We start from the raw sequence: 25,719 nt of genomic DNA, 5'->3' as shown, positions 1-25,719 counted from the left end.
AGTGCTTAAAGGGGGCCTGCAGGAAAGGTGGGGAGGGACTGTTTGCAAGGGCACATAGCGATAGGACAAGGGGCAGTGGTTTTAAACTAGAAACGGGTAGATTTAGATTGGATATTAGGAAGAAGTTCTTTACCATAGGGGTGGTAAAGCACTGGAACAGTTTGCCCAGAGAGGTGGTGGAGGCCCCATCTGTGGAGTCATTCAAGGTCAGGCTTGATGGGGCTCTGGGCAACCTGATCTGGCTAAAGATGTCCCTGCTCACTGCAGGGGAGTTGGACTACATGGCCTTTGGCGGTCCCTTCCACCCCAATGCATTCTATGATTCTATGTCCTGAACAAGCTCTTTGCACTTGTTTTCCTCTTACAGAGCAGGAGCACTACACTTACCCTAATGTGCTCAGGAATACGTGTATGAAAGGTATGACCAATCTGACTTCCAACGTGATCCAACCGGATCATATCAGCTAACATCAGCTACCCCACAGGACAACAAATACTCTTGTTTAATTAAAAGGCTGAAGATTTCCATTTCCTATGCAAAATAATGTAGCTATCAAGGTCCATTTTGCTCCATCAAGTGCAAGATTCCGGTTCAGACCATTATCAGATCTTGAGTAAAATCCTTTACCAATATACATCTGTCCTGGCAGATACTCACACTAGTAAGAAATTTATCTTTTTCCTTTTGCAAGTTAGTTCACAAAAGCGCATAGCTGGAGATTGTGGACTCCCAGAAACATGTCCCAGAGTACGTACAGATGGGGAAACCAAGTTTAATGGCTTTAGCTAGAGAAATCACTCAACTGATGTGGAAAATGTAAGTTGGCTTTTATATAAAGGGTGCTTATACTTTCACATTCCCTAATCACACTTTTAAAACTTAGATAGGTCCTTGAGTGTGAGACACCAGGCAATTTAAGTTAAAAGAAAATGATCCAAATTTTACATTACTTTTTTTGGACGAGTGGAGGAGCCAGGGGACGGATGTGATGGCAGGCGAGCAGTGCCAGGGAGACAGCAGGCCGGGCTGCGTGTGCGATGGAGAGCACAGCAGCACGATGGACAGGAACCACGACCTCCCTGTTTTGCACACTCTGCAGAAGCACGACTGAAGACGAAGGTGCTGCCTCTCAGCTAAAAATCTAAGCAAACTTTGCTGGGCAGCTGGACACCGTAAGAGCTTTCAGCTGAGTGAGCCAGGGACTGATAAGCACTGAATAGCTTCCTTTCCAGCTGTGTGAGGAATGAATGGCAGAAATTAGAAGTACTGTTTGGGGACTTAGGGCAAGAGTTGGCTTTTTACCCCATATTCGGTACTCAATAATCCCTCTCACATGCTTCTTTGCTTCTCTTGACCATAGCTGGCAGCTGGGCAACTGGAGGGAAACTGTTTGGCTAATGGCTCCAGGTAAAAGGCAGCAGCAGGCTGGTTACCGGTAAAGTGTGCCTTTTGGAAGGGAGGAGAGGACACACAGGTGCTGGGGAAAATACAGAACAACTCACTGTAACATTTAAAACCAAATATCCAAATCCTCTACTTCAAGGACCTAACCAAATTTTAAACATGTTAGGAACTAAGACTGGTATAACCACACTTTATTATCGACCAGTTCTCCAAAGAATAATAAAAAGAAAACCTTAGAGAGCTGTGCCATAGCGAATAAAAGCTGACTTACCTTTTACCCACAGGCTGAGTACTCATTCCTACCCTGGTCAGTGAGGGCACTGATATCACCTACCAAGAGCATGGTGAAGCTCATCTTTGTAGAGCAGGGAATCAACAACTGTAGACCAAGCTATAATGTGAAATTGCAAAAGGAAAGAGAAAAAGAGTATATAAAACTTAATTTAAAATCTTGGTGATTACGTTTACAGGGCAGTTGGCAGCTCATAACTGAAATGGAGGCAAATTTTAGAAAAACCTCTGTTACAGCGGAGAACTGCTACTGATTTCACAGAGGCCATGTATGTGACTCAGTACTGATTTTAAGGCCATAAGGAACCACCTGCATCATCTAGCCTGATCTCTAAAAACAAACTTCAAACGTGTCCAGACCCTTTACAGTTGGCAATCTATCAAAGTTCTGGAGATGTTGTCGTCGTAGCTAATTTCTTTGGCTGTTAATAAAATTTGCTTTACTTTTAATCTGAATTTATTAAGCTTCAGCTTCCCATCAGAATTTATTGTGTGTGCCTGCTCATTAGATTACAGGGCTGCCTGCTGACAGTAATCCTTCACCAACACCTGTACTTCCAGCTCACTATCGAATAACCTGATAACCTTTTCTGTCTTCAACTAACAGAAGTAAATTGTCTACCGAATTTCCTACAGACTCATGAATAAAAGCACTGTGAAAATAACCACTACAATCACTTTAAGCTATGAAGTATTCACCAAGCCAGTCTTCCCTGCTGCAAAATTCGGCATCTTCAAAAAGCCTTCCTTCCACAACAGCCAAGCACAGAACACTAAAGCTGCACAGTTAAGTTCGCAATTTCTGGTTTTCCTGGAGAGCACTGAGACTTACTTTTTCTTTTTTTTTTTCCCCCCCAGACAGCATGCATGCAGTATATTCCCAAAGGAGAAAGTTTAAAAGCGATATATGGAAACTACAGTAGCTGTGTGCTAAGCACATGAGCTCAAGCAGGAAACGCCTGAAAAGAGGTACGGCTTAAGCACTACAAATGTATGATGACGTGAAAAATGAGAGGCAAGGGGAGTACACGGATCTTTTCACAGTATTTGATCGTGCTCAGAGGACATTGGCCTGATCCAATGATCCGGATTTCCCTCACACTGGAATCATGCTGTATGTTGTCTTAGCTGAAAAAAAATGACATCAGATCAAAAGAGACAGACGAAAAAGGAAGAAGTTAAGAGCGAAAAAACCTGGGACAGAATTCAAGGTCAGTGACATGACAACACGTTCTGTGTTGTGGCACAGAGCAGACAGCAAAACTCCTTTCTCAATGTAATTTTGCATTTAGGAAGCTTTTAAAAAATTGACTGACAGTAATTCCCAGACCCAAAGAACATTTTTGCTAAAAGAAAGCTGAAGTTTATAGTTTCTGCAAAATTCTCAGGAACATTCTTGCAAGCAACACAAACCCTAAAACCAGTGTTTGTAACAGACATTATAACCTGTATTAAACCTGACAACTGCTTTCTTACAGCTCATCAGTGCTGCCTTTAACGTCTGTAATCCAAGAGAGAGAAAGCATCGGTGATAGAACCAAGGTAACAGCAACAAAGCAGCCTATAGCTGGACATCAGACTACTGCTATAAAGGCACAGAACTGTTTATATTTCAAATCAAAAAGCCACTTAACTAAAGAGAAAAAAATACCAGAACACAACAGGGAAAGAACAAGATGGGAAAAGAAAGACAAAACCAACAAAAAGCCCCAAAAGCACACAAGACATACACCAAACTTGTGCCACACCTGAACATTCAAAACTGAAACTGGAAAAAGTTTCATTTTTTTCCTGGTTTTTTGTTTGGTTTTTTTTTTTTTGAATCCTGCATGACAAGAGACAACAGAGATGGAGTACCCCCTCTCTCCAGCAACGGTGGAGGTACACTAATCTCAAGAATAACAGCTCAAAAGGAGAACAGAGATATACTAGGCAATGTGCTCAACCTAAAGCGCTCACCCAGTTTTCCCAACATTCATTAAAAAAGCAACAACCCTGCGTAAAAAGAACATTGTTGACATAAAAGCAGAGAAAGAAGATACACTACAGTGCTCTAAAGCTCTCTAGCTGGCATAAACTGCAGACAGGATATTTTATCCTCCCTTAAGCCTGGCCTGGCCATCCAAGGTTACAAATCAAGTCTGCTATGGGTACAAATATGACAGCAGACTTCGTGCAGGGCGAACTGGGTACTGTATGACTGACCAAAGTCCTCCACCACACAGGCATTAACCATATTGCTTCCAGATCCCAGCTTGCTTTACAGCCTGCTATAGCATCTGTACTAACGGGGTTATGCGGAAGGTGGCTCTGCACAAACCAGTTGCCATATTACATCTGTTTTTCTGTTATGAAAGACTCCCATGGCTCCCAGTAATGAAAAATTGACGGGATATACAAAACAGTTCTGAAGCAGCATAAACATTTACCAGAGATTAGCATCTCGAGTAATTAGAAGCAGAGCTGCTGCTTGTTATGAATGTGAAATAAGACCGCGAAGTCAAAACGCGATGAAGGCACTCATTAATTATATACTGATCACAGTAAACGACCAGTATAAAAAGCACTGAAGTATACTTTAAGCATATTAGTAAGTGACTGTCTTAAAAAGTTGTAATGGCAATCTAGAGCTAATTTGTTTGTTTGTTTTGGTGGGTTTTTTTAAGTTGTCAGGGCTAATGTACAAGTCATGTATGTACAGGCTAATCTACAGCCCCGCGGTGGACAGTATCAAGGAACTGAGCAGCTCAAGAACCTCAAGTCTTCATTTTTCACACACACCAACACACGGTGAAACAAAAATATTATTCTGCATTCATTCAGCAGTGATCTGCACTTAAATAGACCATCTCAGCTAAGGATTTTAAAACAGTTTGCAAAGATTGAAAAAATTAATTTTTCAATACCTGTGTAATGTAAAACATAAGTTATAGCCATTTAAATGAGAAATAAGATCAGCAACCTTTTTCAGCAAATAAATTAAGTTGCACTCTTAAAATATCAATTTACACAAATCATCTAAAAGTGATCTGCAAAGACAGCCACTCCACCCCTTCAATCTTCAGGGGAATACGGTCAACCAATTACTACATAGTCCATCGCACTACGACTGAAAGCAAACAAAACAAAACAAAAATCACATTGCTAAAAGCAAAAGGCTTCACTTACCTTTCTCTCCATCTGAAATAAGATCTCTTTCTCCCTTTTGAACAATTGTCAAATTCCCCATGGCTTGGCTGAGTCTTAATACACATCCATGATGATCACTACTGTCTACGGGGTCTCTAAGCTACAACACAAGAATGCCGTACACAGTACATATTTTACTACTAGAACAACATATTCTAACACATGCTACTTCAGCACATGTATGGGAAGGGGAGGGGAAGCATCATCATCAATCATTCCAGGTATTTTTTTCTATACCCATTGTAGTTCCAAAAAAATGCATAAGAAAGGGCCTTCTTTAAAAAAAGAGCTCTGTTTAAGAATATGCATTGTTGTGGCGATTATCCCATGGACAAAAAAACCCAGAGAATGCATATAAAAACCAGCACATAACATTTAAACCAGTAACAAGCTGTTTATTTTTAAAAACTAGAAGACTAAACTTGCACATACTTAAATATCAAAGAGGAAAACAGCTCACCATGGCTTCATACAGTCTACTAAACTCCATATAGTTTGGAGTAAGAATAGCTCGCTGGTAGCCTTGAATAAGAGAAGGCTGCTGGGAAATGAGCCATAGTCCATCCTGCAAAAACCAGTAAGAAGAACATTTACTGAATAGATTCTTAAATGTCAAACCACTGACTGAATCAAGAAAATACTTACAGCATCAATAATGATCGGAATTCCTTTCACTTTTGATTTTTCTATAATACCCTGCAAAAAATGCAGATAACTTTAAGATGCTTGCTAATTTGAATCTCATAAAAACAAATTCATACAATAAATCTGATCATGTAAGCTCTTTTTACAAAGTTAAGATTGAAAACCCTGTTATATTCTGCAAATTTACGTAAGACATTTTCACATCAACTTGTAATTTAGAGTTACATTGTTCTCTCCCTGGCTCAAGCACAAGCAGTGTCAACAGGGTGTCCGTAACTGATGCCTCGGTGCTGATATGCAAACAAGCATGCAATCTTACTCTCCCTGCTGTAACAAGCATGCAACGCCAACATAAGTCACACTTAGTAAACACACATCTCCAATTAAAAAAAAAAAAAAGAAAAAGAAACATAAAAATTAATATTGCCATGATAGAAATCTACCAATAACCGTAATACTAACTTTAGTGGCTTTTCCAATGACAGCCCCACCGCAGTCTTTGAGTTGATGTACACACAAACACCCCGAGACAAGCAGTACGTAGGACACGTCATTTCACTCCTGGTCCTGGAGGTTTTACACTTTCAAAGCAAAACCAAGGTGGCCCAGACAACAGTCCATTTGCAAAAGTGTTTTTTTCAGCAAGCAGTACCTACTAGCAGACTGTCTGCCCTCGTTCTCTCTCCTAACTGAGCAGTGGCAACAACTGATACTCAAGCTTTTTTAACGAGCAATGGCTGACAGTCAAGTTTTTTGAATGTTAAGTCATCACCAACTTGTCTTTGGAAGCTGGAGAGTTTATCTTTTTCCGGTATGAGATAACAGAGGATGGTATCCATCCAAATGTCTAATTATTTCTGAACGTTATTAAGCTCTCCAGATTAGCTATCATAGGGCACTGAGCTCCACAGGTTAGCAAGACATTATGTAAGGAATAAGGAAGCAGCTTTTGATTAATGTTCAGGGTATCGAACGTCCCTCTGTTCTTGTGGTCAAAACAAACACTGCTCACCTCGCTTCCTGTAAATTATTAATTATGGACCATATATTCTCACAAACTCATTCCTACCCGATTCCGATTTTTCCAATAACTTCCCTTCTATTTTTAAACGCATGGCCAGAATTCAGCAGCGTGCTTCAACTCAACACTACTTTTGCTCGTTTGGGCGCTGTTTGCTTGCTGGAAGCACAAGACTGAAACACTACCCGCTGCTCCAAGCCTGAGGACTTGGCTCACACAGCTGCAGCTACATTAGAAGCTGCTACAGAATAAAAACCTTTCCATGACATACACACGCTCGCACAGGTCTCGGCTGGGCTGTGTGTCACGGACTGCCAGGTGCCCACCCTACTTGGGATCCCAAGGGAACACCACAAGTCTTCTCCTGTATGCAGCTACTTAAATAATTTTGAACCAATCTCAAGCTTTACACAACTCACACCATTCAGCTACTACTAAATTACTCAGATTTGTTAATAAGTACATTTAGCAGCTATGCAAGGATGGAATCTTAAAACACACCTAGAATTAGTTGCGGCATACTGAAAAGCAGAGAGCCTTACTTTCAAAACTCTTAAGAAATTTATGAGACAGAGTCATTTCTTTATTCACTAACGTTAATCTGCACAGATGTGCACAGTTCAGTTCTCCTTCACAGAAGCTGTATGGCTTTGCCACTGCTGTGATAAGTTCATTACAATTATATTTAACCCTACTCACTTGGTTAGAATAAGATAAAGTCATGGATCTAGCAACCAGGTTTATGTGTTGTTTTTTTTCTGTATAAGTGAATGTTATACATCCAACAGCCCAATTATTTTTGAACCATACTAAGCTCTTCTGATCAGGTATCAAATGGCACTGAGCCCCAGAGGTTAGCAAGACCTTAAGTAAGAAAGCATTCAGATCATCCTCCCCCAATTTGTGAAGATACAAATACCATTTACTGCAGCCTCATTTTCTAACTGGTTTTAATTAGAATATTTTTATATATTAGCAATTCACCAAACTCCTTCGATACATGTGAAACGATCACTGCTCCAATTCCTGCTAGTATGAATCACCAGTTTGTTCTAGTTTGCCAGCTGTAGTAAGCCAGTCTTTCATGACACTTTGTTTTTTAAAGCCAAAAGAGATTTCCTCAACAGATTCCATACGGAAGTCTCAGAAGTCCTTATCCTTGCAAACCATTCTCTTAAATGCATTATGAGCAAACCAGGGAACTAACTTTGCCAAAGTTCTGTTCCCGAAACAGTTAAGGTTTTGCTGTTGCTGTTACTGTCTGGCCCTTTTTCATGTTCCCTCATAATTGTCATCTTGAATACCGGTTAGAATGCCTCTTTTTGTCTATATATGTATCTAACAACAGGCTAAATAAAGAATCCTGAGGATCCATTGTCCACCAAAAGAATCGAAATACAAAGGGAAAAAAAAAAAAAGATGGAAGTTACGAAGCAGGAGAGTACACGCACAGGTAAATAGCTTCTGGAAAGCTGGGTCACTGGTACACTCCAGAGAAATAAGGCATTTCCTCCTAATAACGTTTTGAGTTCCTACCTCACCAGCACATCCTCCACAATCCTGAGACATTTGACCTCTGCTCTGAAGAGAAATTTCATCTTGCTAAGTAAAAACTACTGGCCAAGCAACTTTTATTGTGTACCGCGTCTCTGAGGTATCAGTTTCTAATCTAACTTACTGAGTGATCTTTGCTTTTTCTTTCTCTCCTTATAAAGCAAATAACAAGGGGATACAGAGTCCTTTGTCTTATTTAGAAAGCTCATTTTTGATTAAAAAAAAGAGAAAAAAAAAACACAAAAAACTACCCTAATTATTTTCCTTCCCTTTTCCTTCCTTAAACCCAGACAGAAACTGCTTGGAGACAGACAAGGAACCTTAGAGAGGAAGTTCTGGGGAGGGAGGGGGTAATCTCACAGTTGTAATAACGCCGTAACAGAGATACCCTGTAAGACAATCACCCATTTGAAGGGCACAACATTCATTGCAGAACCTCTGTTTCGTATTGATTGGGGACAGGACCCATCTCACCTGTTGCCTTTTAAAGGTCAAATGGCTCGCCACTGGAGAGCAATTCATCCCATGCAGCTCAGACACCACATTTAGGGTGGGATCAATCACCAACAGACATATCTGTCTCTCTCAGTGATCAGAGAGGGAAGAGAGACACTTACTGCTTTATTTTCAGACACCAAGAATTAGGTGAGATGAAGTCCACCTTTAAACACTCTATTACTGCAGATACTGTATAAAAACCAGTAATACTTGCATAAGAGGTTTTTAGAGCAACAATGGCAACATCCTCTATGCAGAGTATTTTGTTCCTGGAAGCAAAATCAAATTTTCAGCTGAATCTGTATCTCGATGTTTGGCATGGACTTTCCTGGTTAATTCTTGCAGCACACAGAAGAACCCTCATTATCAATTGCACAATTAATACAGCTCAGACTAACTCTAATTTCACACCAAAACCTACTTAACTGCTTCCAGTAGGACTCTGTGTATGAGCAGGAACCATCTGTTTGGTTTTATCCCATTGTAGCCATCATTTCTATGCGAAAGGATTTAGAAGAGAACATTGCCAAATAAAAATACTAAGAAATGTTACTAAGACAAGACCTGAAATCCAAATACCAGTCTCACAAGTGAACAGCAACACATACAGGGATCCATGATAAACCCAAGACACCAATCCTTCTCTTCAAGCGGCATTTTGAATATTAAGATTTTGGACATTCTAGCTCCAAGAAATCCCAGTGGACCATCTTTCTGTGTGCAGAGTATGCTATACTACGACAGCGGTGGTTCAGCCTGGTGCAGGCCAAGGCAGGAGTACCTCCTTCACTCCATTCCTAAGCACTCGAGGACACCCAGAAATGAAGGACCGGACTCAGAGGGTAACCTTGGCACTAGGCACAAAGCAGAGAGGACAATGAGGAAGAGGAGAGAGTGACACGCTGGTGTCACCTCGCCTCATGACCTACAGTCACACTGGTTAGCTAAGACGTTAAAGACTGAAATTCAGATCCTTTCTCTGTGATGTTCACAGCGAGGCCCAAATTTCAGTCTCCTGCTTTTCTTGTAGAGAATCCTAATAATGGGGGTTTGGGCAGTCTCTTGCGACAGACATTCTGCGCTGTATCAGTTGGCTGAATACTTGGTGGCTCTCTGAAACAGTGATTCTACAGCCGACAACATTTAGATGAGAAAAGGTAAATGGGTTCCAGCCTCCTATGATTAAAGTCAGTGATGATGAGCTGTATTACAAGACTGTAGGACTCATGCTGTAACGAGAGTTTCCTCTCCTAATAACTGAAGGCCAAAGTTTAAGTTTCTACCCTAATTAAGCCAAAGAGGAAATGACCTGGTATTCACGCATCCCATGAAGATGCTGTATGGGACAATCTCCCACACAGTCACCATTTGTTAGCAGCACCAAATACTTGACATTTAGGAATGCCCAAAATAATACTTCAGTGATTGCAGTTTTTGGTGGAGGTGGTTGAGGGGAGGAGAGCCAGAGGGGGTAAAATTAACCTGAGTCTGCTCCCACTCTACTCCTGAAATACACAATTTCCTGAAAAATCTTTGTTCTCTGACTGGGTATCCAGGACTTGTATGCAAGTGACCTACTCAATAAGAACTGAAAAAGGAGCTATGTCACAGTAGAACCCAGTGCTCTACCTGGGTAAAGGTAACCCTTTACTGTAATTCGGAAAATTTGCAAAGTAAGGGCAAAGAATTTATGTGTTTTAATTAATTCTTTTATTATCATGAAAGCTATTCCTTGAAATGCAATGCATCCATTTCAGTAGAAATCTGTGTTCTCTGTCCCAACTTTCACATGGGAATTAAAAGATTCCACAAACAAAATTCCAATCTTTTTTTTGAAAACAAAAACACACACCCCCCCCTCCCCAAAAAAACAACAACACACAAACCACACTGAAACCAGAACAACACACACAAGAAATCAGACTCATTCAGGCTGGAAAGGACCGCAGGAGGAAGCAGCTTGAAGGAACGAATGGACAGGCTACCACTGAAAGAGGGCACAGTAATGCAGAAAAGCACGATATGATTTATCCATTTGATTGCCTCTGGCTGTGCTATGAAACAGAAGATTCACCTGCACTGCACTAACACGGACGTCCAGGACTCTTCCACAATTATAATGGAAAAAGGGAATGAGCCGAGATCCATGAGCCAGTGCGAGACACTGGCTGCAAAAAAACAGCTAGGAGGGAAATAGGGGGAAATGTGAGGGAAGAATAAATTGCTAATCAGCCACGGAAGTCTTCACAGAGCAGTCACCCTGAGGCACCACGAGCAGGTAGCGGAGGTGCACTTACAGCATCTTGAAAAGCTCTGCCGTCAGTCTGGTCTTCTCCACCCAAGCCCACCAGCCAACAATAACACACATCCCCTATTTACTCTGCCTGCGGACCACAGCATACAAGCTTGTTCTCCACAGCTCCTCGGAAAAGACAATTATGTACAGTTTTGCCCACACCTGACACTTTTCAGCTTTTTTAATTAGATGGGGATTGGCAGCAGAATGCCTGCAATGACTTCTAATATATTGTTAGTTGTATCACTACTTGTGTTTTTCCTGACTGTTTAGCCACACAGTAGCTTTGGCATTTCGTGTTTACAAAGGGAAGAATCAGGAAATTAGAGCCCCTGGTTTTAATAAAAGATTGAATTTTAATGAAATAAACAGAAAACTACAATAGCAGCATATATAAAGCAACACCTACCCCACAACAGCAATTAATTTTCACTAAGGATGCATCACATTGTCATCTTTCTACCTTGCAAAGGAAAGATACTGCAGGCAAAGTTTCCTTTACTGACACCAGCAACAAACACTGCATTTCCTAGGTCCCTTCAAGAATCATGTCTTGGCCTACTCTTGGCAAAATTCCTTACCCATGTGCTCAAAAAGAAGTTCAAGGTTCAGCACGCTATAATAATGGATAGCATCGACCACGATGACATCCAAACATTTTAGGAAGCGGTATAACTTTGCCTTCAGCCCACTGAGAAATGCACCCTACTGCAACCTGCAAATGCCGAGTATGTAATTACACACTCTAGTTTGGTAGAGACATGCAAACGTGCATAACCTGGCACTGGTTACGTCTCATGCAACCTTAAGTAATTAAAAAGCAGTGGCAGCCCCTTTCACAAAGAACAGTCTGCTGAAAGCTAGGATCAGAAACTGCTGTTGAAACGCCACCTATAATGGCTTGTATTTTCCGCATGGATGCTGCTCTCATCCAGCAATCCCAAATCCATGGCTTTGTCTGGAACAGAGAGATAAAAGGGAAGAAATAGCCGAAATTTCTGTGTAACTGTTGCAGCTGGAAGCATTTCCGCACACCCTCCCCCCGCCAAGGTGCCCGGGAGGAACAAGTAGGTTCCACCCCAACATACCGCAAATCAATTCCTACAAATAGGCACTGAAAGCCCTAGGAAGCATTTCTGCGTTCTTCGCTTCAAGTCTGGATAAATGCAGAGTTAGCAAGGACTCAGCTGCAACAGAGGTCAGGATGCAGCTCTGTGGCGGAGCCGCTTGGAAAATGGGCTTGGCAAGCAGAAGTTTGTAATCTTGCACAGCTAGAGGCAGGCAAATAGCCGAGGCACAAGCTGTGCTCAAGGCTACAGTCAGGGTTCATGGGTGGGAGAAGTTTCCCTAAATACATTCTATTTGTTACAGGAGGTTTTGAAAAACATTAGAAATGGAGTTCCACTGTGAGATTCTTCATAGTAGAACCGTATTTTCAGTAACTTTTTTAATTCCTTTTTTTTATTTACTCACTGGTGGAAGTTCCCACAAACTGATCCAAGAACTCATCCTCCTTTCAAAACTCAGCAGTATCACTCAAAATCTCTCTTTGTGGTAAAGATTTAAAAGTCACCTTTAACTAGCCTAACTGCCTGAGTTTTACTTTATATATCCCCATACGCGTAACTATCACTAGCGCATTAATCACTCCACAAAGCTCTCAAACCTCACATAAGAAATAACCACCACTTGTGCTACTTGAATGAAGAGTCACATAACAGAGACGATTCCTTTGAAACAAACAGCTGCTTTATCTCATGGTTTATGCTCCATTCCATTTAACTGGGTCTTTGGTCTTTTAACTGTAGCACCACGTGCTAGGTCCTGTTTTGGAAAACAGACTTTCAGGTGCACAGGCAAAACTTCAGTTAAGCCAGGCAGAGGGTGATAAGGACTCTAAAGAGTACTCCACTACATCACCAAGTTCATTAAGTGCTTTGGGAAATGTTAAAAGCTGTTGTTACAACTAACAAAGCTGAAGATGCTGTAGATGGCAGCTAATCAAAACTGCTCTATTCTACTTAAAAAAAAAAAAAAATAGAGAGAGAGAGATGAGAGTGATCCACTTGTAGATTCCCTCTCTGAATTCAAAGTAGATCACCTGCTGTCAAAGTTGGTGGAAAACTACAGCTAGCAGTTTCTTAGTATCTACCTCAATCATATGCTAAATTCTTAAAGAAGTGACATAATTGGAAGTAATGCCCGAACACAAGGAAACAAAGCAAAAGCCTCTGAAATACTGCCCTAGTTATGGAAAAATACAGAATGCTCCTTTTTAGGTATCCCCCCAAATTAATGATCAACCACTCGAGAAGCTACATTTATACACTTCCATCCCCAAACACATCCAAATCCAGTTTAAGCAATAAACCTGTTTACTTCAATCCAAAGTACAAAAATCTAAATCAGAATAAATAAAGGCACTAAGTTTTCTCATCCACTGAACACTTGCACTCACAAAGCAAACTCCACAAGGTTTCCAATTTATGGTTGATGATCTTAATGTTAGACTTGGCTTAAGAAATTCATGGTCAGCTGTTGGCATTTTGTCTTAAAAATAAAACAAATAAACATAAACTTAAAATGAACTCTGGAATTTATCACTGCCAATTTCTTTTTAGGGTTTCTAGCTAACTGACACTCAGGAAGTGTTGAAAAGGTATCCAATTCCAGTGTTTTGCTTACAAATGCTTTTAAGTATCTAAATTAAGTTAAACAACAATATAAGCCTACACACAGAAAGCAAATAAACATCCCACTTCACTGTGAATGACTTTCATCAAGATCCATTATACATATTAGAAAATAAATTCTGCTTACAAGCTGCATAAACCTGTATTTAAGGTCCTGTTAGCATATTTTCAAACACTGTTTTTCTAATCAAGACATTTGTGAGGAAGCCACAGAATACTAATAGTTCCTAGCACAAGCAGCAATAGTTCTTAATGCAACCAAGAGGATCTCTCTGCCTCGAGCTGGCGTTCTCAAGCCCTACCACCACCACAGAGAAAGAATTGCATCCCATCCCAGCTACTACCTCATCTTAGGTGAGGACATCCACCAATTCTGACTCTCATCAGGCTGTTTGAAAGCAATGAGGCCTGGCTAGCAAGAGAGTAGTTTTTCACTGGATACTACTTATGCTATACGCATCGATATTGAGGGTTGGGTGAGGGCCAAGAGAAATACAGTTCACACACTCACTCTCACAGCAGATGCACATACATGCCCTCTGGTTTTTGCCTCTGCAGTATCACAGGCACAAAATCCCATCTCCATCACCTCCTCCTAGCTGAGGGCTGAGAACAGAAAGCGGCATGTCCTCACTGCCCCTTCAGTTCCCTGTGAACTGCAGAATCCCCGCAGCAAGAACCTCCAGAGGACTTTCCAGAGGGTACAAACAGGGCAGGAAGCAAATGCACATGACACACACTGAAGAATTAAATTTCTGGTAAATAATTCTTCTGCTAACTTGAGTCGACGCGAGCAGCGATTCCAAAGAGTAACACACGCTGTTGTTCATATTCATACAGGGTAGAAGGTACCACAGACAATACTACCGATCTACCAACCGCAGCAATAGCTCGGGATGCTTCTCAGGTGTCTTGTACTTGGTACAAATGGAACCCAGGGGGCTGCTCAGGTATCAAGAGGAAAATACTTCAAGGCCCACAGCGGCAGATTTAGCTTTAACAGACTGCTACAACAAAAGGTGCCTCTGTACTCTGTAGTCCTCTTGATCTTGCAAAAAAAACCTAGCGCAGATAGTCTACTGAAGCACCTGGTCCGTTCTCACTACTTATTAAGGCTGTGTGAAGTGTTGCCTAAATCCTGAAGGCATGAAGCTTGAAAGGGGGAAATTCATCCAACAAAAAATTTCAAATGGGCTCTCTCTGGGCACACTCGATGGAGGTGACCCATGACAGTGGCCCAAACCCCTCCCACCCTTTGCTAGATGTTAACTACAGCCAAGACATTTCCACACACTGTAAGGTCATGTCACTATGGGTGGAAAATGAGATTTCTGGAATTTGTATCCCAACAGATAGCAGAGATCTTTAAGGGCAAATGACTGGCTGAGGGTAATGTTGCAAGGCAAGGTGGTTGGGGGACGAGAAACAGCAACGGGCAGGAATGGAAGCTAGGCAGGGCCTCAGCCAAAAGAAGGCGGCAGGCTGTATTCAGGACATTTTCTCAGAGTTAAAACAAAGACTGACAATTGAGCAAGAGGAACAAGTACGCGGTTTGAGAACCCAGTCGATTTTACCATGTAAGCTCAGTTACACAAAGCCATTCTTGCTCTTAATTATTGCCTCTCTTACAGGAGGGAAGCAGGCATGCTCTGCTGAAAACAGCAATCTAACTTTGCTGCTGTAAAACAAAACACAGCAAGAATGGAACGGCAGAGTCCAGGATTCAGTGCTACCACTTCAGGGAGAGAGGCAAGGAACCCAATGACAATCAAAGACGATTCCAATGTCAAAGTCCTACTTCAGTTAAAGATAGGGCTCCTCATAAGGATAAATGCTTCTCTCCACCCAATCCTGACAATAACTACTATTCCATCAGCAATTCTGTATCAGTCCATTTGACCACAAAGCCAGTAATGTACCCACTAAAGATTCACCAAACTCAGAAGCAGAAAATTTATCATGAATGTGATATTCCAGAAGGAATAGGGGAAAGGAGAAGACAAGAGGCTGGAAACTGACAAAGGACGTAGATAAGCCTGTAACTGCCTAACTGCTACGCAGCAGCAGAATGCAGAACATCCTGGAGCGTTAGACAGCATCATCTCCTCTCCCAGAGGGCTATGCAATGAATGGAATATTCTTTCCAAAGTCCTCTCGGGAGCTGCATTCATCAGCCTGCAGGACAGGAACTTGGTTCTCTCGTAAAACCTGAGGAACAGCTCTTGATGGTACAGGCAGGAATTCCCCTACTTCCAAGCCTCAGGCTACAAGAAAAATCAGATCAGAGTAAGACCAGAAGTGCAAACATCCCTGGAATGACTGAATGAAGAACACTGTGGTGGGTAGATACGATAGGGTCATAATAAGATTGCTGCTGTGTGAAAAAAGGAGAACGCCCAACTGCTTTGGAAACATGCTGCTTCTAAGCACTGAGAGAAAACAGTCATAGGGACCTTGGCCTTGCTTCCACATGGCAGCTAAACTCCTTCTTGACAGAGTCTAAACCACCGCCGGCAGCATACCCACTGAGGTGAACTTGGGGAGGTAACGGTACTGTTGTGTCTGGCCAGAATCCACCATGGACACTGAAAGGGAAAACAGATGGCCTGATGTTGCCTATGAGGAAGCTGGCTGTGGTGGCCAACTTCCACACCAGATGTGGTAACAGCATTTCAGAAGTTTGAAGTAGAATGGGGAACAGAGATGCTTCAATCTGCACACTCCACAGCTGAGAACTGGAGCAGAACTTTGTTTTCGTTCCTTTCTCTTGAAGGGAAATAGCTTAGACTGCTTATTTGTTCTGGAGTTGGAGGGTCTAACTAGGTCAAGACTATGACTGCCACATCTGCATGGGATCCAGCTGCACAGCTATTAGGACACAGCAAACATTTTCTTTAGGGCATTTTCCTGAAGCTGCAGCTCCTGGTCCTCCAAACCCACGGCTAGAAAGCTCTGACAGAGCATCAACCCACACCCAGGCAACCGAGGAACATCACGTGAGGGTTTTGGCACAGACCCACACAAGTGGTATATGACAGAGGGACACAACTTTTAGAGTGGCTTCTTGTAACAGGACTTGTAAATGGAGTTACAGCCAAAATCAGACAATCACAGGAAGCCAGTAAGTATGTATTCAAAGAGTATCACTATGCTCCCAAGGAGAAAACAGAAGTAAAATTAAAGCAAACCGGTCACAAGGTGCTGCTTTTCCACCAGACGTTGAAAGAAGCCGAAATACCACAGTTCACGCACTGCAGGCATTAAACATGAAGGAGACAGGTGACATAGTAAAGATTCTGAGGAAGCAAAGCGTTCCTTGGTCTAGAGAGAGAAGATGCACCGTTTGGCCAACACTTACACAGGCTATTCCACAAAAAAACACTCTCCACGGGCAGTATACCAGAAATTGCAGGTTACTACATTAATGTCTTAATTTCTCAATGCTCAGAAGAGAGAAGCAGACCAAACACGACTTTGGACAAGCACATTAATTGGCAATGTGCTGGCACAATACTGACAAGAACTGACATAAGAGCGCCATCAGAGAGGTGACAGACCACTACGCCTCAGCACTTTAACGGGGCTAAGAGGGGAAGCTCTCTCCCATCGTCACTGCCACTCCGATACAAAACCCTGACCAGAAAGCAGACACTAATCTACATCTCAGCCCTGTATTCATATGACAGCACGCTGAGGTTAGCTTAAAGGGAAAATAGAAAATTATATACCAAGCCAGCCTCCCATAGGAAGTTTAAAATAGCAGCACTATCATCACTTGCTTTTTTTTTTCTTGAAGGTGAAGAGTGATACAAAGCTTAAAATTCACTGTCGAAGCAAGAGGGAGACTCAGCCTTTCCTCAGCACAGAGAAGCACCAGTCTTCCTCAAGCAGGCACCCAGGGTTCACTTGTCCCCAATTGCATGTTAAAAAAACAACACTGGGTAACGAATGAACGCTTACGTAATTACAGTGAAGACAAAGAACTTGAGCTTTAATGTGACCTGAAATTAATAAGGTCACATCCACAGCTCGCATGAACAAGGCCTGAGATTTTAGCATGAAGTAACTTCCAAACGCCTTGCCTTCATTGGTTGGGTTTGTTTCTTTAACCTTAAGCTAGCTCACGGAGGACAGCCAGGCTGAAGTAGAAGTATGCTTGTAATTCACTAAGAAAGCAAAATTATTTTTAGCAATGATGGAAAAAAAAAAAATTACAATCAAGCAATCTTCCAAATACTTCTGTAATACAGATAAGTACATTGACAGATATTAACAAAACCCAGATGGAATTCTGATAAAAGAAGCTTATGTTAGATATCTTAGATATTCTAAATGAAATCTTATTTTCTTTTGTTTAAAGTTGGTTTCCTTTAGGAAAAAAACTTACATTATTTTTAAAAACCAACCAAAAAAATCATTGCCCCAAATTTTTTTTCTGGAAAAAGAATTCAGAAAAAAATTTTAAAAAAAGAATAGTATCTATTAAATTTTTTATTCAGAATAGAATTTGATTTCTTGATCAGCTGCAATACATTTATTTTTTCTTTCTTTCTGAATCCATGGTCTTTATTAGTTTTGCACCTCTGTATCACAAACCAAATATTTTTCAGAAGCAGAAGCAGACTAAAAGCAGTGAAGTGTTCCAATAGCAACTCCCTCTAACAGAAGCCTAGCAAAGCCACCCTCCATAGCTCTCAATATATTCTAAACTACTTGCATAGTGTGGTCTCTGGACTCTTGCCTCCCCTGTTTCGCATTTTCACTGTGTAACTGTCAACATTTCTGTAAATTATATTAATTCCACTTGTTAGTACCACTGATTAATTCAGTAATACTTCCCAGGAAAAAAAAAAAAATTAAAATTGTACAAATTCACAGATCCACATCAGACTGAAAGATAATACTTTGAACGTACAAAGATGTGTTGGCAGTAATACAAGGCATCATCTGGAAGACGGTGTAAGTACATATTATTTAGAGTACAGAACTACCTAAGCTCCTGTTTTCAGCCCTCCACTAAGACTTGACAGAAAATAGGATTACCTCTTTATCCAGAGTAGAAATCTGCAACATTTTATAATTAAGAGTATTATTTCTTACTGAAAGGGGACACAGTCCCTGTTCATTGGTACCTATCCTGATATAAGCTGTCAAATACGGTTCCAAAAATTAGGAACTCAAATTCATACTTATGTTCTTGCGGTACAGGTGCTTTGCATCTAAAAAAACACAGAGCCCTTTACCTAGAGACGCCAACATCTATTTCTTTATTAGCGACTTTCACAATCAAAACAAAGGCAAATCAAAACAACCACATGGGTGCCTAAAATTCAGAGTGATGTTTACAGTTTAATAACGAAGACCATGACTAAAGCTGTAATTTTCAGTCAACAATATTTTATTGAATTTGTTATTCAGTAACCCTATCAAAAATATGTGTGTAACCGTGCAAAAGACAGGAAATTGGTTAATAAATTTCAACACAAAGACAGAGAATAAAGTATCAGTATACACATTACCTTAGCGTTCTCAAGTAGAACTTCATCTCTACCTAAGCCAGGTCCTATGACAACTGAGTGCAGTCGTGGTAACCACTTTTCCACCTCATGGACAGCATTGGGACTATCACTAAATAGAATTGGGGAAAAAAAAAAAGACAAGTTTAAAAAAAAAGCTTCATTTTAGTATTCTCAGAATCTGAGTTGGAGATGTAAGACAGAAAGAGCTATTTCTTATCTCGAGTGTCAGGCAATTTTATCCTCCAAACTACCAAAAATCGGTGACCCAGGAAATATGGAATGGTTGTCCAAATAGCTAAAATGAAACAATTTCTCTCGATTCATTCCTTAGGGGATACCACATAAAAATGAGGAGGTAATTGCAAGTATCCACTATGGTTGTTACAAGATAAAAAAATAAAACCCAAGCAGGAAACCAACAATTCTTCCAGTCTGTCACAATTCCCTATTTAATGCTTCTTCGCAGAGATTACACCTTAGAGAGATCCACCATTTCGCAGGTATATACTGCAGCTTGCTGAAAACGATGCAGTTATTTATTACCCCGCATGGCAAAAAGATGAATCTACTCATACGCTTTTCTGTCAGTTGCTTCACAAGCATTTGTTTCAACTGAATTACGATCAAACTGTCCCCTTTCCCCAAAAGGCAACAGGAGAATCAAGATATTCAGTAAGGGTATTATCTGCTTGTAATGCTTAAGATTTCAGAGGCATTCAGGTTTTGTCTACATTGGAAAAATGAGGAGAAAATCCACTGCCAAATATAGCCGCCACAATACAGCATTCAGCTGCTGACCAGAACTGTTTATTTTATTCTGATCAGTTTTGTTGTGTAAATAGGTCAGAATATTTTGAAAGCACTGCCCAACAATGTCAGTTAATCCTTACTGACAGTACCAAGGGAAAATTCAGCCTTCCTCCCTTCTCTACCTCTGACATAAGTGACGACAATAAATGAAGATTTTAACCGAAGCATGGGGAATAAAGCTCCCTATAGGCTAAGCAAGGAGGTGCGATTTGATAGTATTACTCAGAATATTTTGAGCTTGCAATACTTCAACAAAGCTCTATTATTACAGATGAAAGCCCTTGCATGTTTTTCATAACCAACAGCTGTACTGATGGGACGCACCACTTGGGAACAAGTGTTTAGCCCGCGTCTGGCAGAATCAGCAAATTCCACAACGATTTCTGCAAGTGCCAGGCAGGAGCCCAAAGCTTTTGCAGCTGCACCGAGCGAGGCGGCCGGCTCAAGGCTGCAGGGACGCAGTGCCTCGCGCCTGGCCGTGGCCCAGCAGCCCTTCCACCGACAATAGCTGCTTCAGAAATCCCTGGCTGCAGCAGGGCCAGCTCCCCAAGGCGCCCTTTCCTGACAGCACAAAACAGCTCTGTCAAAACAAGGCTGCCGGGTGGAAGCGATGACCCGCTGCAAGGGCAAGGGAGACAACGAACCACGTGAGGACACTGGTGGCCCTGAAGCAGTCCCTCGATTAGCAAGCTGAAGTTGAATTTCCATTTGAACGACGCAGCTCCCTCCCTACTGCTCTAACTCACAAGGAAACAGCAGTAGCTTGAGAATTGCCGAACAGCTCACCTTTTTTTTTTTTTTTTTCTTTGGTCCCTGCACAAACACTTATCAGTTTACAATGTAGATACAGGCTGGAAATAAAAATGGTCCTGCTCTGGCAGGGGGGTTGGACTAGATGATCTTTCGAGGTCCCTTCCAACCTCTAACATGCTGTGATTCTGCGATTCAAGGAATACTTACAGCACTATTAAAAAAAAGCCAGTTCTTTTATATGTGGTAGGTTGAACATGTGAAAAACTGTCTGTGAACCAAACTCTAATAAAACATCACCATTTCTGAACGCAGACCACTTTTTTATTTACATGCTGAAACTGATTTTATCTCTGGAAGAGCAGTATGTATCTCAAATATATATATTTCTCAAATAAATATCTCATATCTATCATATAGATTTAAGAATACTGATACATACATACATATATATATATGTACATAAAAAAGGATGTTTGAATGGATTTGGCTCAAAATACCTTTGGATAGTAGAAGTCAAATACATTAAATAAGCATTGCATTAAACTTAAGCTGAGATCAGAGCCATAGACACTACGAGAACTGCTCTGCTCTTTTACAAATATCATGCAAACAATCCAAATATAGAAAGTTTGCCAATTTATTTATATTCAGGATTGAAGTAAGATAATTTTGTCTCCAACCCAACTGATAAATGTGCACTCTTTAAAACAAAGCTACCTCTTGGGAAATGAACAGTCCAAGATTAAGCCTCTCCTGCTCACTTTGCCTCTGGTAATAATAAAAACCTACTGTAGAGCTTTTAATCTTCAAAGCATTTTACAAACATTACGTTCGTGTAACTCCTCTGCAACTTCACATCAAGAAGCAACCCAAGGCACATGAAGGGCCAAGAGATTTAAAATGGTGATAATGATTACTACACTGCAAAATCAGCTACAAAAACATGCTGTAAAATAACTGATGGATTTTGATTCTTCATAAAGAAAGCAGAACAAATGCTGCCTCAGAAAAGCATCATGCCAACTTCACTTTAAGATCCTGGATGGTCACAAAAGCTGTGGTTACGCAGCTATGGACACTTTACAAATATCCTATATCTACAGCTTCTCTGAAACTGGAAGGGCTATTGTGTCATCTTATAGTTTATTCCCACACAAAGCCATCGAAGTAGCAGCATTTTAAAGCTGATAGGGTACAAATGATCAAAATGTAACTTTCTTCAGGAAGGGGTGTCACCTTGAACGTTCCTGACCATGCGATTTAGCACAAAGCCAGAAATTCTTCTAGCTCTTAAAAGCTACAACCTACACACAACATTTAAATATACCCAGAAGAGTTCTCTGACAGGGAGGTCAGCTGGCCTCTCAGGCTTCAGAGCAAGTAATGCTCAAGCAGCCCATCAGACACAGTCAGGGCCATGGTAGTTCCTCACTAGTGGAAGAAGTTGCTGGGAGAGGCTAGTTGGCATAGGCCAAAAACCTTGCCAAGGATCATTTGGATAATTTGCCAGCACAGATAATCATGTTTGGGTACCTCGCAAGAAATATTGCTTGGCAGTGTTTAGTTTATTACTACAGAAAAAGCCAATGTACATTCCTGTTTGCCTTTGTGGATGAAAGCCAGAAAAAAACCGCACAGAATGCAAGTCAGGTCCCTAGCTGTTTGCTGTGTACTACGCTCACACAAATAACGTTAACTTCCTTTGTCCCTTCATGCCAATTTCTCCACCTGATTACTAACCTGATTTCAAACCTCTCCATTTAATTATCACCTCCACTGCCCAAAGCATGCATGTACAATCAAAATTAGCACTGTATTTAAAAAAAAAAAAGTATCTAGAAAGGTATGAGGTGTGAAGAAGATGGCCCCTTGATTAAGAGATGCAGTCTTCAGGCTTTGATAGAAAGGGATCAAGTAAGCAATTTGCAAAAGCGTTGCCTTTAAAGGTGCAGAGCCATGAGATATATGACTTGGATTTTTTCCAAAACAGGAATCACAAATGCAATACATCTACTCTAAAGCACAAAGCTAATGCTAATATAAAGAGGAGTCAGAAAATCTCTTGCAAGGCCACGAGAAAACAGCATGTGAATTTCTGAAAAGAGAGTAAAAACCTTTGAACAAGACTTTTAACTAGAAGTCAGGTATTTCCCAAAATAAAGCAAGCTTTTTTGGAAGGTGATGGGCCAAGAGATTGGGAAACAGTCTGGCTTTCCCATAATTTGAAAATACAAACTCTGCACCATGGACATACATAACAGGAATAATCTGGGAAGCCAAATCCAAGTAGTAACACCTGTAAACATGGCCAGTACCATTGTGCAGACGTGTGCAATTAAAGATTCTGGTGACAGACCACAGCTGCAGATTTGCAGGGAATGAACAGATCGTCAAACAGCTATTTAACTTCCAGCTAAGCACCCACGTGTTATGTGACATGTTATCAGATGCATTCTGACGAAAATCTAGATTATGACAGCTTACTGTTGTTCAATCAAGCAACCAAACAACACCCCTCCAAACCCCGAAAGCTTCCTTGAAGTCTTAGCTTGTCTGGAAAGCAAATGATAAAGCTCTGACTGCATACAGAAAAGAACTGTCAGAGAATAAACATGCAACTGCGAGACAACAGAGTCATTAATAAGGAAAACCGAAGGAGCTTCTATAACTTGTCTCTGTGAAGTTTAGTAGGTAAGGAAGAGTCTAAAGCTAATGTCAACAATCATTCAACTTTACGCACCATCCATTAGTCAAAGCAGAACTAAACAAATAAGCAAACATACAGAGTCTCACAGGGGAAAACACTATGAAAAAGGACCCCACTGATCAACCTTCCTTGGCTATTAGTGAAAGGTAGGGCAGAGAGACAAAGCTTTGCTCAGTGGAGGCCGAGAAGACTGCGATCCCATGGGAGGACAGACAACAGCTTTATCGTTTGCCTTCCTTGAAGCCCTATGCAGACAGGGCCAAGGTATGGTGTTCAGCATCTTGCATGTTTATCTTTTTGTTCTTTTCTCAGTCTTCAGAACGTACTGAGTACTTTCCATGGCAAACTCCAGAAAGATTCTTCAAATTAAACAGCACTGAGTCTCTGAAATGGTGAGGACAATTTTTCTTTGTGAGTTATTGTAGCTTTAGATAAACTTCTGCCAAACAAAAATCAATACACACTGAAAAAATTCCTCTTGTCTTGCCATCAATTATTTTTGCATACAGGAACAGCACTGGTTTGCTTATGGTGCTTATGGCAGTAATTGCTGGATTCAGTACTGCATAGTCTCACTGCTGGCTCTTAATGCACAACCCCCTCGTCTCTTATAATACCTTTCAGTTTTGAAACGCTAATATAGAAAATAAAAACTTTAAACTTTAAGTCAAGTATTTTGCTCTTCAGGACTCTTCTGCATTTCACTATCACACAATAAAAATGTACATAAAACACAGTTCTGTAGATCTTCATCTTGGTGAAAATTTGATGTAACAACCTTTCCAAAAACAACAAAGTGCCTGAAAAAAGATGGTGGCTACTGCCTGAATATCACCCACAATTTCTAAAAATCTTCCAGAGCAGTTTGTAACAGATATTTGACAGGTGCCATCTGCTTCAAAGTCTGCTCTAGGCTGGTCATTGCCCAGTCTCAGAGGACACTGGACAGCTAGGGCCTGAAATCCAATTTCCATCCCCAGCCCTCCAAGAACCGGAAAACTTTGCTGTACCCAGACTGGCTTTCATCAAATGATCAAAAGCCACCAAGAAAACAGCTATAAATTATTACAGAAAGCTCCAAACACAGCAGCTTTCCTCATTCAGGATGAATGACAGTTACTGTCGTTGCTTTCTAGAGGAGGGAAAGGAACAACAGTGGCGAGGTGCAGCCTTGTCAAACTTCATGTGGAAACAAGAAAATGTGAAGTCAGCATGGGTGTAACTGGCAGCTACAGAAATAGTAGATAAGCGTGAATGACAGCACAGACAGGCGGCAGCGGGACCGCAGCTCTTCACGTGTGTTCTAGGCAGAGCAGGAGCCACGTTGGTCAGAGATGTGGTTTGGACGTCACAAAACGCCAATCAGTGGGACCTCCTGCCAGAGAAGGACATGGGACACAAGCAAGACTGACATCACCCGATCGACTACGCGGCTCCTCGCTGGAGAGCGTATTTTTAAAGTTCTGCTCATTATCTGCGCACGCTTGGTGTGACTGAGGCAACTCCAGATGTGTTAAAGCGTACCATTGCAAAAGCCTGTTATGTAAACTTGGACAAGGCCACTTTAAGTGGGCAGTTTCAAAAGCCAACCTAGAGCCTTATCTTCAAAGATGGGAAAAAGTCTCTGATCTGAGGATGAAAGAGGTTCAGTTTTGTTTGTCCAAGCACTGCAGGTAATTACATTAATGTGAATCAAACGTTAGACCTGCTGACATTTAGATCCTGTCATGTTACACAGTACATCAAAAGAGCAAAAAACAGGACATAATGCGTAGCTCTAGAATTTAAGTAGTTATCTCAGAAAGCTAATTATTAACTATTGTGGTAAACCTTGGGTGAGGTCATTACTGGAAACTGGGTAAATAAGGTAGGAAGAGAGATTATTCTGGAAAGGTTAGGTCAAAGGAATTAAAGGCAAAACCAAACAGTGCAAAAAAAATGTTCGAGCATAAAATTAAACTAATTCTATATTCCAAAAGTAGCTATATTTGTCAATGTTTAAGTCATTATTCTTGTAAATTAACTCTGAATTTCCTGAAGGCTAAAGGCTTGAGGCAGCCCCTTTCAGCCCCATGAACAGAACTGGAAATAACAACTTATTCTAGAAAAGCTCATTGATCCCATTATCAACTCGTGGGTCTCTCACCAAGCACCTCAAGCAGGTAGAGCAAATCTCAGTAACAACACAATGGCATGGAGCGGTCTGGATGCAATCAGAGACCAAAAAGAGATGTGTTGGTAAATTAAGATTAGCGTATTAAAATGCCCCTCCAAGAGTTTAGAAGACAAATGGTCTGTTTCACCAACACCAGGCTGTTGAAAGATCTTTCTATCGTGT

At 41.0% G+C, this 25,719-nt stretch overlaps 1 protein-coding gene across 1 annotated transcript in view; it reads right to left on the bottom strand.

Annotated features, from left to right (window-relative positions):
• Window positions 1–25,719, bottom strand: part of NAXD (NAD(P)HX dehydratase) — a 50,097-nt gene that overhangs the window by 7,422 nt on the left and 16,956 nt on the right. The window contains exons 8-11 of the mRNA XM_086481701.1: window positions 19,112–19,220; window positions 5,531–5,581; window positions 5,346–5,450; window positions 4,865–4,985 (exon numbers count right to left, since the gene is read on the bottom strand). Of these exons, the coding sequence (XP_086337827.1) occupies window positions 4,865–4,985; window positions 5,346–5,450; window positions 5,531–5,581; window positions 19,112–19,220 (386 nt within the window). The remainder of the gene's footprint in view (window positions 1–4,864; window positions 4,986–5,345; window positions 5,451–5,530; window positions 5,582–19,111; window positions 19,221–25,719) is intronic.

Source organism: Leptosomus discolor, chromosome 1, assembly GCF_034619465.1.
Source record: "Leptosomus discolor isolate bLepDis1 chromosome 1, bLepDis1.hap2, whole genome shotgun sequence".
NCBI lineage: Eukaryota > Metazoa > Chordata > Aves > Leptosomiformes > Leptosomidae > Leptosomus > Leptosomus discolor.
The sequence above is the reverse complement of the archived record's forward strand: the minus strand, read 5'-3'. Positions and strand labels throughout refer to the sequence as shown.